The sequence below is a fragment of the Vipera ursinii genome (genome assembly GCF_947247035.1).
Source record: "Vipera ursinii genome assembly, chromosome: 1".
NCBI classification, from domain to species: domain Eukaryota; kingdom Metazoa; phylum Chordata; class Lepidosauria; order Squamata; family Viperidae; genus Vipera; species Vipera ursinii.
The window spans coordinates 115,695,325-115,708,989 of record NC_139512.1 but is presented as its reverse complement, the minus strand read 5'-3'; the positions used below and the strand labels follow the sequence as shown (position 1 = coordinate 115,708,989).

General features: G+C 41.4%; 1 protein-coding gene across 1 annotated transcript in view; it reads left to right on the top strand.

The window, feature by feature from the left end:
• The window catches only part of DTX4 (deltex E3 ubiquitin ligase 4), a 39,343-nt gene extending 27,224 nt beyond the window's left edge, over positions 1–12,119 (top strand). The window contains exons 4-9 of the mRNA XM_083348199.1: positions 160–321; positions 4,264–4,325; positions 5,270–5,422; positions 7,717–7,878; positions 8,331–8,420; positions 9,394–12,119. Coding sequence (XP_083204325.1) covers positions 160–321; positions 4,264–4,325; positions 5,270–5,422; positions 7,717–7,878; positions 8,331–8,420; positions 9,394–9,627 — 863 coding nt within the window. The 3' untranslated portion in view covers positions 9,628–12,119. The remainder of the gene's footprint in view (positions 1–159; positions 322–4,263; positions 4,326–5,269; positions 5,423–7,716; positions 7,879–8,330; positions 8,421–9,393) is intronic.
• The last annotated feature ends 1,546 nt before the right edge of the window (positions 12,120–13,665 follow it).

Genomic DNA, 13,665 nt, shown 5'->3' with positions numbered 1-13,665 from the left:
CTCAGCGTCCTAACCCACTGAGCCACCGCGTCCATAACCCTGTATAAATGGGCAATAACTGCACAGATGAAACAAGATCCTAGCCCATAAGTGTAAAACAGAAATAAAGCAAGAAAGAGGCTGTTTATAAATGCTTGTGCTCTCTTCCTCTTCTGTCAGGAATCACAGGGATACTTATGAGTGCTGCAGGGCTCCCAGTCTGTCTGACTCGCCCTCCAAAGCTGGTTCTGCACCCTCCTCCTGTCAGCAAGAGTGACATTAAATCCATCCCTGGCATCGCCAATACCTGCCGTAAGACTACCAAAAAGCAGACCAAGAAAGGTAAGAACAAGAGCTTTTCAGCTTCTTCCTACTGCTTCACCTTGTTAGAACGGCATAACTGGAAGGGGTGGGTGTCCAAAATATGCAAACCCATAAAGAGAATGTGCATTGTAACTTGGACATCACACCAAACCAGATTTTGTGCTGACTGAAGTTAGAAACTGTGAAAGATAGTTTGAGGCGCCAGCTGTACCTTGGGGGGAAAAAAATGCAGGTTAAGCTTGTTGGCTAAACACCTGCATCTTCCTTTTCTGCCTGAGTGTGTCCCTGGCTGCTTATGACTTTTGGCAGAGGGATATCAGGTATTATTTTTGGCTGGCTACTTCTGGAGGGTGACAGTATATTCCTCTCTTTGCAGGCCTCAGTCTACGTACCTTTCTTCCTTCTCTTCTCTCCTGGTTTCTTGTAACTATCACTCAGACTTCGTTCTAAAGAGTTTTGTTCTCCCTGCGCTGCCCCCTCCCCACTTCCATTTTGCTACCCCATCCACACACGTGGCTGTACCCGTTGATGGTTGGACAGTGGCAGATATCCAACCGGTGTCCTTCCAGAGCACTCTTCTACATTGCCTAACACATGTTCCCAGCAGAACACATCCGCCACTGCCTCATCCTTTCCCAGCCAGCTGTAGTGAGCATGATGTATTTCACACACTCTCTGGTATGTGGCTTTTCCTTTTTAAATTGTCCTTTCTCCAAGGTCCATCCCATCTGCTTGACAAATAGCAAGCCTTACTTCCAGGTGACAGTGGAATAAAAGAGATGTTTAGAAGCCCGTTGTCCCTTGTGTGTCTATAAAGAACACGGAATCACAGTCATTAGAGTGAGCGCGTGAGTTCACCACCAGCCTTGTTAAAATGCCGCAAGGGCAGATATACTTATCCTGCTCCTTTCATGATAAAGAGCTGAAGCTTAACTTTTGCACTGTAGTCTGCTGTCAGTTGTGTGAGTGCCTTTTTTATCCACCCTGAGCAATCACGTAGCTAGACCTTCTTCGGGATGATTTGTCCCCAGCTTGGCCCTTCAGATTTTCCATCACTGCTGTAATTGATTCTTGTCACTTTGCTGCCGGTAATCCTGTTCTTTGCTTTCCTTCCATCTTTCTCAAGGGAGCACATACAGAGTACGGTTGTCTCATCAAGCATCTAGAGAATTGCATGCATCAGGGATAAGGGTGAATAGAGGCGGGTAATGTGTAGGTATTATGCAACTCAAGTTCCACCTTTGATTCATATCATTTGATAACAGAATAATGAAGCCCGTGATACAGTCTCTCACTTTTTGGAGGAGTGATGTTGTACAATAGTACTGTCCTTTAATATTGTAAAGCTATGGGTGAGCAACCTTTCAGTAGCCGGTGTCCATATAATACTTTGTTAGAGAAGAAGAGCTTGGGATGGGGGAAGGGTAGACTGATATAAAACAAGTGGAGAGATGTGGCACATGTAGTTAGAGCCACATTTTTCTGGTTGTTTTCCCAGATTTTGGGGTTTTTCTTTGGTTTTTAACTGCTAAATCTATTTTTGGCTTCTGCTTCACTCCATCAGCATTATTTTGTGCCTCAAATAGCAGACCAGTTTTCAGCTGCTGTGGTTGGAGAGTGCTTTGAAGGCTACAGAGAGAGTTGAGGCAACTCTTGAGAGTTGTTTAAGTTGTTCATGCCTGCAATAATCTTGGTCAGGTTAGAATTCTTCCCAGATGCTGGAGAAGAATGTAAAAAATAAGAAATTGTGGCCCTGACTAATTAGGTGATGTAGTTCCACCTATGAGATGCCCCCTCATATCCAGAAAAAAGAAGTGAGCAAAAACATAATCATGAAAGAATCACATGTCCCTGTTCTATGGCAGACGTGTCAAACTTGTGACGTCACGTGATGTCGTGCAACGTATTGGAGCTTTTTCGCCATTGCCGGCAATGGGGTGGGCGTGTCTTCCCGATGACGTGTCCGGCCCATGGGCCGGCAATTCGACACCCCTGTTCTAATGGGATTCCATCGTTTGTGCTCTGCCCCAAGATAGTTCCTGTTCTTAAGACAGGATAAGGGTTAATTTTTTTGTCAGATTAATCTGTTGTAGTCTCTGTTTGTTTATGTACTGAAGACAAAGGCACATTTTCCTCAGGGCACTGAGTAAGAGATTCTTCTATAAGCTTTGCTATCTCCTCAGTGCAGAATTCAATCACTCATCCATCTGTGCAGCTGCACACAAAGGTTATGAGTATTGTATACTCCTTCATAAAATTATACTCCTGAAAGCAGGAGGGAAGCTAGAAAGACAAGGGCCATCATATACAGGAGTGAGACTTGGAACTGCTTAGTCTGACTTTGGTTTGCCGCCACCTTTCATCTGGAGGCACATTCAAGAATATTACAACATCACAAGGAGAGACAAACTGGCTCTCCCATATGTGAGAAGGGTGTAAATTTTGACTCACTGCGGACTCTGAGCAAGTTGGCATGATGATTTAAAATCCATTCTTATCGTTGTTGTTTCTTAATTTTTTAGAGGTGTACACATGGTTGTTAGCCTATTTAAGATTAAAACAAGCACGTTCGTTCTGAACCCTGCCACCATGGCAGTTCAAAGCAAAAGCAGAGCTGTAGGTAGCTTAGATTATTGGGAAGCTTAATTAAGAAGCCCTCAGCAAAAGTTTTATGACTGTTTGTATTTTCTTTCTACTTAGCCTGCCTCTATGTATCATGCAGGCTTACAGTGGGATGCGCCTTCAGTTAACATTCACTGATGAGAACGTTCATAGTACAAGAGTGTGGTGGTGCACAAGGTTAGGATGCTGGGCTGACAATTAGCAGGCTTGTGTTCAAGACCCATTGCTGCCATAGGGCAGGATGAGCGCCAGTCACATGCTCCAGCTCCTGTCAATCCAGCAGTTTGAAAGTGGGTGACCGTGAGTAGATAAATGGGTACCACTTCAGTGAGTAACTTCATGGGACAGGAAAGGAGCCTTCAACTGGGTGTTGTGCATCAAAGTGCTTTTGACCTGGAAGAAGAAGATTGCCTAGTATCATAGTTTAGACTAAGGTGGTATGCAATATACTTCAGGCATAGCTTCTGATTCTGGTTTGCTACTCAGAAATATTAGTTGATAGTTTGAATGTCTGGGCAGACTACGGTTATGTTTCACAAACCGACTTAGTAACATCTGAATTGATCCAGTACAGGTAATCTGCAACTTACGACCATTCATTTAGTGACCGTTTGAAGTTACAAGGGCACTGAAAAAAGTGACTTATGATCATTTTTCACACTTAATGACTGTTGCAGCATCCAAGTGGTCACGTGATCAAAATTCAGAGGCTTGGCAGCTGGCTCTTATCTACGATTGCTGCAGTGTCCTAGAATCATGTGATCACCTTTTGCCACCTTCCGACAAGCAAAGATAATGGGGAAGCCAGAACCGCTTAATGCCCATGTTATTAAATTAACAACTGCAGAAAGGTGGCCAGAAAGGTCATAAAACGGGTCAAAACTTGTTTAACAACTATTTATTTTATTTTTTTATTTTAATTCCATTTATATCCCGCCCTTCTCCGAAGACTCAGGGCGGCTTACAAGCTTAGCAGTAGCCTTCATTCTATGTATATGCTAAACTATCTCGTTTAGCAGCAGAAAATTTGGATCAGTTGTGATTATAAGTCAAGGCCTACCTATATTAACACCAAAGGCTTGGGGAGAAAACCAGGCTCCACAAAACTGCAGAATGGCATTTGCTCTCTCCCTCTCCCTCTTTTTCTCCCCCTCCCTCCCTCTCTCCCTCCCTCCCTCCCTCTCTCTCTCTTTTGTATTTCTCTCAAAACTTGTAACAAAGCACTAGGAAGCTTTGCTCCCTTCCTCCCTGCGTTTCCATTTCCTGCCATGTCTTCCGTTCTCTTGATGGCTATCAGGAAAGAGGTGTTCAGTTTGCTTCTCTCGTTTTGATGTCTAGGTAAAACTACAGAGGAAGTCTTGAAAAAATACCTGCAGAAGGTACGCCATCCTCCAGATGAGGTAAGTCTGGTTTTCTCTATATATTTCTGCAAGGGTAGTGAAGCCAAGGGTAGTGAAATATTTGTTGATGCAGAAGCAATATGCTTAGTATGCAGATTTCAGGACAAAAATTAAACTGTAACTATTAGTGGTACAATATGCCGATTAACTATCTATTGCTGTGTAGCTTATTTCTTTGGTGGGTGTTTCCTCAGAATACCAAAGTGGCTAAATTTATATTGCACTAAGCTTAAGCACAGTGAATTTGGTTTTTGTATAGTGTTTGATTTGAACCCACCATTAACTGTATTCACACATAACATGAAGCCATTAAGCTTGGTTAATAAAATACAGAGAAACCCGGTTTGTCCTTGGTTTACAGTGAAGATGCAGGGAAGGCCAAAATGTTTAGAGGAATTTTGCTGAGACTGAGAAGAGTAGAACCACTTCAGATCAGGCAGATAATATTGAATTAGATGATCAATTCAATATCCTCACTGCTACGGGTAGCTTCCTCTTATTTTAATGTTGGGGATGGCAGTGGCAGATATGCTTCCTTTAGATCAGGGGTCTTCAAACTTGGCCCTTTTCTGACTTGTGGACTTCAACTCCCAGAATTCCTCAGCCAGCGTGCCTGGCTGAGGAATTCTGGAAGTTGAAGTCCAGAAGTCATAAAAGGACCAAGTTTGAAACTCCTGCTTTAGATGTATCTATTTCCAAGGAGATCAGTAAGGCCGCAACAACTCACACCTATGTAACCTAATCTTCCTATAGACCAGTGTTTCTCAACCTTGGCAGCTTGAAGATGAGTGGACTTCAACTCCCAGAATTCCCCAGCCATCATAGTGGCTGGAGAATTCTGGGAGTTGAAGTCCACACATCTTCAAGTTATCAAGGTTGAGAAACACTGCTGTAGACCAAGATTCTGATGCTTTCTCACCTAACAATTTCCCACTTCTCTTCAGGACTGTACTATTTGCATGGAACGCCTCTCTGCTCCCTCAGGCTACAAAGGGCCTCAACCAGTCGTCAAGCCAGAATTGGTGGGCAAACTGTCCAAATGTGGTCACATGTATCACCTCCATTGCCTCGTGGCCATGTATAACAATGGAAATAAGGTGTGTTCCTGGGATAGGAAGGCAGAGTTGTGGTGTATTGCTATTCTCTGGGGAAACACTGGGTAAATCATGAACCTTATTCAAGGCTGAATAGCTAGCAGTCTTCATATTTAAAAATAAAGGTCTCTCAGGGGGATACTGTGATTTCATGCCATTCATGGTGTTTTGTTCTGCATTTAAAGTGGAGGAAGTCACAAGGGACAAGTTGGAGCTTCAACACATCCAATTTGTTATATCCATAAGCTGTAGGGGAAATACATATCATAATTTATTTGACTTCCTCTAGGAAATGTTGCACATGCTGTATGAAAAGTCTTTGTGCTGCTCATATTTAATTGTATTGTTGATTTTTACTGTATTTTAACTGAGAAAACAACAGAGGTGTAATACGTATTTGTTCCCTGAATTGGCTAAGATCACACAGGTGGCCGTATTTCCCCATGCTTAGAAATTCTAATGATCACCATCTCTTAAATAGTATTTTGATTTCCCCTCTTACTGAGTTATGATTCTGTGATGGCACATCAGTCTAAAAATCTCATTATTTATTTTATTTATTTATTTATTTTATTACATTTATATACCGCCCTTTCCCGAAGGACTCAGGGCGGTTTACAGGGTGATTAAAAAACCAAGATACAAGATTATTAATGCATTGGATGAAAAAGCCTCTGTTTCTGTTGTCATGGAAAAAGTTATCCGTGGGAAAATGAACCAAAGCAATACAGATCCAAAGCAAATTGGGGTTTTTTTTTATTAAAATACTCTGAAACAGTGATCACTGTAGTCCCAGCCAAATACAGATTTGCAAAGGATTGTAGAGAAAAATATACATTATCAGTCAGGAGTAATTAATTGCATTTGCCTAGAGAGGACAACCCCTCTCCCACAAAATTCTATATTAACAATAAAATAATCACATAAATTCAGATCTTGAGGCTGGTGCCTTAGTTTTGCTTTCACCCTGTATCTACATTCCTTCTCTACAATAAAGTACTAGAAGATTGCTCCATTTACAAGGCCTGACTTTTTTAATGCCCTGTTATCTGTCTTTTGCTTGCTACCTCAGGGGTCATACCTGTTAAACTACATTGCCAAATCTTTCTTGATCATTTCTAATGCTTGTACAGGAATATGATTTTAAACAAACAAAATAAACTCTTAACTAAGAAAACAAAACAACACACACACACACCCAATACCTTTAGAGATGTGCTTTCAATCAGACCACAGTTTTTGAGCACGTATACGTGGGGGTTGGATCACGTGTCATATTAAACCTATTTTGTTTTGGCCATAGTATAATGTATCCTGCAAACCACAGACCTGGACTTATTTTATTCTTGATTAAAAATTAAAATTAAAAATGTATTTTATTTTTGGATAATATATTTATGTATATATGTTTCTGTGTGTATGCATGTATGTGTATACACCCACACACATATTGAGAGCAGGCATCGGAATTTCATTTTTAATGTGTGCCATGTGTTTGCAAAAAAAGTGACAAGGTTTATCTTATTTTAAGAGGAACAAATTAGAAAAAGAATCAAATTATGGCTTGCTTGTTTGCTGCTAAGATCTATTGTAGTGAGCCTAGTCAATAATTTACTCAAATCAAAGGCAAATACTGATAATTTAATGGAAGAGTCTGGTTTTTTCCTGACTCAGAATTAAATTGAAAGTGCAGAATTCACCAGCTGCCATTTGGGGTCCATGGACAGAAAAACACCCGTCTCTGAGTCTCCATTTAATAGTATTTCCAGTGCTTTAACAGGTTCACTGCTGTTCCCTGGGCTAATAAAGAGGCTTTCCTTGTCAGCTGAGTTCAAAACATTGCTGAACCTGTGATAAAATTGTGGACTTAACTATTGAAGTAACATCTTTTCTCTCCTTTTAAAAATTCAGTTCTCATACTGCTTATTAAAAGTAATAAATATTCTCGTGCTACATTTCAAAAGATAACTTGACTCTATGCTTAAAACTGCAAACTATGGCTGGAAGAACTTAACATATGTGGTTTGAATAAAATGCTTAGAGGGGCTAAATATGCAAATTAAGAGAGGAGAGACCTTGTCTTCAATCTTCCTTAATCTACTTCTGTTTTGTTTTTGTTTTTAATTTGAGGATGTATGAAGTTATGAAGCATTCTGGACAGTGAGATCTTATCTGTTACTCCTTTACCACTCAAGTTGTTTTACAGTGTTTGTAGCATAATTACTTAATACCATCCTGATGGTTTTTTATTATTATTATTCTGTGCTGGTGTTACTGTTTATATTCTTTTCTTTTAGGATGGGAGCTTGCAGTGTCCAACCTGCAAAACCATCTATGGGGTGAAGACTGGCACCCAGCCTCCTGGAAAAATGGAATATCACCTCATCCCGCATTCACTGCCGGGACATCTTGACTGTAAGACTATCCGAATAATCTACAACATTCCACCAGGAATACAGGTGAGAATTCCTAGGTAGGGGTCTTAAGAGGAGTGTATTTGCAACTAAGACCATAGTGGGCAATGGAGTATTTAGATTTTAGCTAGGGTTTTTTTCATCCTGCTCCTGTAAACCTTCTGTAAAAAGTGAAGCCTCCTTCAAACTTCTTCTGGTGACCTCATGGTAATATCTTTCAGTTTTCTGGGAAGCAGTATAGAAACCATTAGCTTCTTCCAAGATGATTTTGGTTTCTTAGACTAGCCGAAGCATTGATTAGAAGTCTCCAGTCCATCCCAAGCCAACTCAGTTCTCAGCCCTTGCAGTCTCAATGAGGTAGTGCCCTCTTCTGCTGAGGCTGAATTTTCTTTAGACACATCTAAAGAGAGATTTTAGTTAATTTGTATGATAGTTGCCTCAGTTGGATGTGCATTGTCTTTTACCTAGAAGTAATAATTATTTCCTGTTCTTTCTAGGGACCAGAGCATCCGAGTCCTGGGAAGAGTTTCACTGCCCGGGGTTTTCCTCGACACTGCTACCTCCCAGACAGTGAAAGAGGCAGAAAGGTAGAATGCACCTTAATATTATAATAAATATAAAAATGTGTCTCTGGAACAGATCTAGTGGCCAAAAACAGTGTATTCTGTCTAGGGCACAAGTTTGTCATTGACAGGGTTTCTTCTGAGCAACTTACACAACGGTAGCTTATGTTGCTTTGGATTCTGTGAAGGAAACAGAGGCCTAGAAAGAAAAGAAGGGTTGCAGTATTCTAGTTGTTTCTAACCAATGGAGTAGTTGAAGGTGATGGAAATTGCAGTTCAACCCTTAGCTCACATGTATCCCCCTTCCCCGCACAACTGAGAGTAATTATTTCTTAGCATTGGAGAAGAGGATCCAATTGGCCTAGGAAGAGTTGGCTTGTAGTTTCACTCATGTTCCTTTCCTATTATTGCTCAGGGAGTCATATGGGATTCTTTTTCTTCTCCGTAGCCTTCCCAATTTTATCCTCAAAATAAGAGAGAGTAAATAATTCAAAGCCAGTCCGTAAATATCATGGTCTCCTTGATCCAACATCTTCCCTATTGAATGCTCCTTTCAATGTGCTTGATGTTATCAGCAGTATTCCCCTTTTGGAGCCTCTATTAGTGCGCGTAATGTTACCTCAATTGTACAAATGTACTTGTGGAATTTATCCATATCCTTTGGGTAGATTTGCATCAGAATCCAAATCTTTGCAAGAACATCAGTAGAAAAAAAAATAGAAGTGATTTTGCTTGTGTGAGCTAAGCCAGGGGTCCCCAACCCCAAGTCAGTGGACCAGTACCGGGCCATGGCATGCCAGCAACTGGGCTGCACAAACAAACAAAGCCCCATCCACGAGATGCAGGCAGCACACGAAACCACTCACCTTCCAGTCCATGGAAAAACCTCTCTCCACCGAACCGGTCCCTGATGCCCAAAAGGTTGGGGACCTCTGATCTAAGGCCCTTCCCATTTGGATACCCAACTCTTCTAATATTTGTCCATTTCCTCTGGCAGGTGCTGAAACTGCTGTTGGTGGCCTGGGATCGAAGGCTGATCTTTGCCATAGGCACTTCAAGCACCACTGGGGAATCGGATACAGTCATTTGGAATGAGATTCACCACAAGACGGAATTTGGGTCCAATCTCACGGGCCACGGCTACCCTGATCCCAACTACCTAGACAATGTACTTGCTGAGCTGGCAGTTCAGGGCATTACAGAGGAGAGTATGATGCAGGAGAAGGACTGAAAGTGTAAGAGGAAAGGGGACGGACTTTGTCCAAGGGAGGAGCGACAAGTATAGCAGCTTGTGCATGGGTCAAGCTCCTCCCTCTTCCATTGTGCCTGCTCTGCCCTCTCATCTTCCTGCTGCAGGCCTCTTAAAAGGCTCAGCTGTGGCTATGCAGCAGTGGGCTTGCTTAAATGAGGGACTCCCAGCCCATTCTCCTATGTGGCCCACAGCACCTGACGTATAAAAAGCAAACCTGGGAAGGTTTTTGTGTTCCTCTTCAGCATGAGGAGGAGTGTCCTGTTGAGGCCTGAGGTTATATTAACCTTAGTACCCATAGCTATTTTAGCTTTGTATCTCGAAAATCGGGTTTTGGCCCTCTCTGGGATGCGGTAGCATCTTCTGTCCATGAACAGTGAGGGATGGCTGTGGGGAGCAGACAGCTAGGAATGGCAGAATCATGTGCAAGTCAAAAAATACGGCTTTGTTTCAGAGGTGCAGAAGATTGAAAGCAGCCCTCTCATGTTTTTTTTTCCTTATTTCTTACCCAGCTAGGTGCCTGGTTCCATGTTGTCATGTCTCTGCTGCTTTCGTGTCATGGGCTCAGTGCGAGTCATGATATATACTGTTTGCCAGTCTAGTACTTCACTCCCTGCCAGCTTCCTTTGTTGAGAGGCTGCGTCTATAGTTCCCATCCAAGGTAGTTGAGCAGGAGGCCTGCTTATTGCTCTTTAGTGGAGTAGATTGGAAATTCGTTCTCTTGAATGCATTCCAAACTGGGTCAATGCATGCCAAAACTCTGCGGCCCACTTCAGAGTGGATGAGGACAGAATGAATTAATTGCAGTTAGTATCTGAACGGAATGTGAAACAGGGGCAGTAAATCTCTTGGGTTATGCCAGTCTCCAAAGTCAAGCCTTGTTTTTGGTCTTGTAGCTAGGTGTGCTGGATCCACCTGGGCTTTGGCTGCAGTGCCGACTAGCCCTCTGGGTCAGATCGCATCGACTGACTTTCCAGATCAATGCTGAGCTGTATGTCCCAGTTTTGTTTGTGAATTGCATCATTGGGGAGGTTGTCCTACGTCTGATCCGTTTCTGTTGAGGGTTAGAATCAACACAGATCAGGGGGCGGTGAGGGAAAGACGCTTCCTGTCTTTGTCCCCTCAGTTCACGGTGGGTTCTTTGAACCTTCTCTATGGGGGATTCCCCGGATACTGATTTGAATTTATTTACCTCATGTTTGGGGGATTTGTCACATATATTGTGTGTGGGTGTATGTATGTATGTATTTGTAATGAATGAGAAAGCGACTTTTGAGGGTGGAACGTGTAACACAGTGGTACTTACAGTTAGACCTGGAGGCTAAGAACTGCCATTGCTAATGATTACCATAGTATTAAAATAAGATCCCCCACCCCACCATTTTGAAAGGGCTATGCCAGGGTTAAAAGCATGAGTTTGGTGATTGGGCCAGGCAGGATATGAATACTGTTATCAATAGATCTATATGTATACCTATGTATATTTGATTTGCGTATCCCTCACTCCTTACCTCATTCATTTCCATTAGTCTTGAGGCACTATAAAGATCTCAGCCAGTGAAGTAGGCTCAGGTGAAAGCATAAAAGAAATGAGCTTCTTTGTGGAGCTGATCATATGTTTATCCAAGTGGGTAACAGTAGATATATGTAAGAGCACAGAGGTCACACAAGGATAAGACTGCAGCGTGTAAATATTTAGGAGCTCCCAAAGTTCTCATTTTTATTGGTATTTTTTCCCAAGAAGTTGGAAACACACTCATATATGCTTGATTTCTTTGGAAAAGTGAAAGTATGTATTGGTCTCCTCTTTTGGGATACCCTGATACAGAAGTTAAAACCATATCCTGCTTGTTCTTTCCCCAGTTCTCTTCTCCTAACATTAAGTTCTTAAATCTTCACCATAGTAATAGTAAAAAAGGGCTATCAATAGTTCGGAAGCATCCATCATACACTGAAATCCCTTTTTTGCAGTGAATAAATGAATAGGGCATTTCCCAGCGGGATTTGCAGTTTCATACATCTTGTCTTAGAATAAGACAAGAATAACAAATTTCCCTTTCAAGGTTTCTTCATACCTCTCTCTTGCACCAAATTTCCACTATAACCATGGCGTTCCCTCCTATTGTAACTTAATCTCCAAGATAAGGGAGAGCATTGGGAAGAACATTTTCCTGTCATCAGATGCATCTCCCGATGGAAGGGAGTAAATTCGCTTTTTTCTTTTGTATTGTTTGGGCTGACTGGTTTCTTCTTTCAACTCTCCAGATTTTTTTTTGTTAAATTGCATTGTAGGGAATAAGCAACCCGATGAAACATTCTTATCAGGAATGATAGTTTTTGGTTTCCAATTTTGGAGTCCCAAAGCAGATTGTGTGGGCGCTGGTAGTGGGATAGGGAGTGGGAGGGCGGGATATGGGAGCCATATTGTATATTGTTTGTTGTTTGTGAACGGTGCGTTTTGCCCGTCTCTTAGTTTGTTGCCTTGCTTGAGGATGGCACCCTTGGGGTGTAACAATAAAAGGAAAATTCCACTGCCAGTTTGAATAATGTTTTGTGTTTGTCTTTTCTAAGTCTGTGCTTCTGTCTGTTGTTGTATTTTTTCTTTGGTTTCAAAAATGAATGTGTACATTTTATCTGCCTGGAGCACTGGGCGGGGGGGGGCGGGCTGAGGGGGGCATTTTTTTCAATCACAATAAATGTTGGAGAATCTGTTCAAGGAGAAACCAACAACAGTTGTTTACTACAATTGGCAATGGAGCAGTCCTAAACTGTGCAGTAGAATATAATCATTTGGGGATAAACCAAAATGTCCCATTTCAATGTCAGAAAATGATGTGAATGAGAAAAAAACAAAAATCAATTGAGTTATAAATAAACTTGGAACGTATTTATAGAGAAGTTCATTGTCCAGGATTGTATAAGGCTTTCCTGAGTTTTTCCGTTACTGCACAATTAGCAGAAATTAAAGCACCTCTTTCTCCTCAAGCTAAAGTTGTAATGCTGGAGAAATCTGGGCTTGCAGAGCATTTGTCTCTTGTGCAGTGATTAGAGTATCAAAGGTTGGCCAGAACTGGGTCATATACAAACAAAATCCAACTGAGGTACCAGATCAAGAGAGGCTGGCTTCAATTTTTGTTTACTTTTGCTTTTTTTAATATCTTTTAAGGCATTTCATACAACTTGGAATTATATTACATTCTATTTGCTTCCTTCACAAGAACACAATATGCCAGGCAGCCACACAGTTGTTGTTCTTACTACATTAGCTTTAATTATTGCTGGGAGCCAGGAGCTCCTTTCTCTGTTTGCCAAGGATCCAAAAATATCAGAAATTAATGTTATCTGTGAAAATTCAGAAAAAAAACAGTGTGGGGCCGTTTTGGGCTTTCAAATTCAAGAACAACTTTACAGCTGTTCATTCCTCTCCATGATCCTCTAGAGACTAAATTCCTGTTTTTTAAAATTCTGTCATGATCCCCATTACTAAATTATTCTATGCATATTACAGGTGAAACTCGAAAAATTAGAATATCGTGCAAAAGTTCATTTATTTCAGTAATGCAACTTAAAAGGGGAAACTAATATATGAGATAGACTCATTACATGCAAAGCAAGATAGTTCAAGCCGTGATTTGTCATAATTGTGATGATTATGGCTTACAGCTCATGAAAACCCCAAATCCACAATCTCAGAAAATTAGAATATTGTGAAAAGGTGCAATATTCTAGGCTCAAAGTGTCCCACTCTAATCAGCTAATTAAGCCATAATACCTGCAAAGGGTTCCTGAGCCTTTAAATGGTCTCTCAGTCTGGTTCAGTAGGAATCACAATCATGGGGAAGACTGCTGACCTGACAGTTGTGCAGAAAACCATCATTGACACTCTCCATAAGGAGGGAAAGCCTCAAAAGGTAATTGCAAAAGAAGTTGGATGTTCCCAAAGTGCTGTATCAAAGCACATTAATAGAAAGTTATGTGGAAGGGAAAAGTGTGGAAGAAAAAGGTGCACAAGCAGCAGGG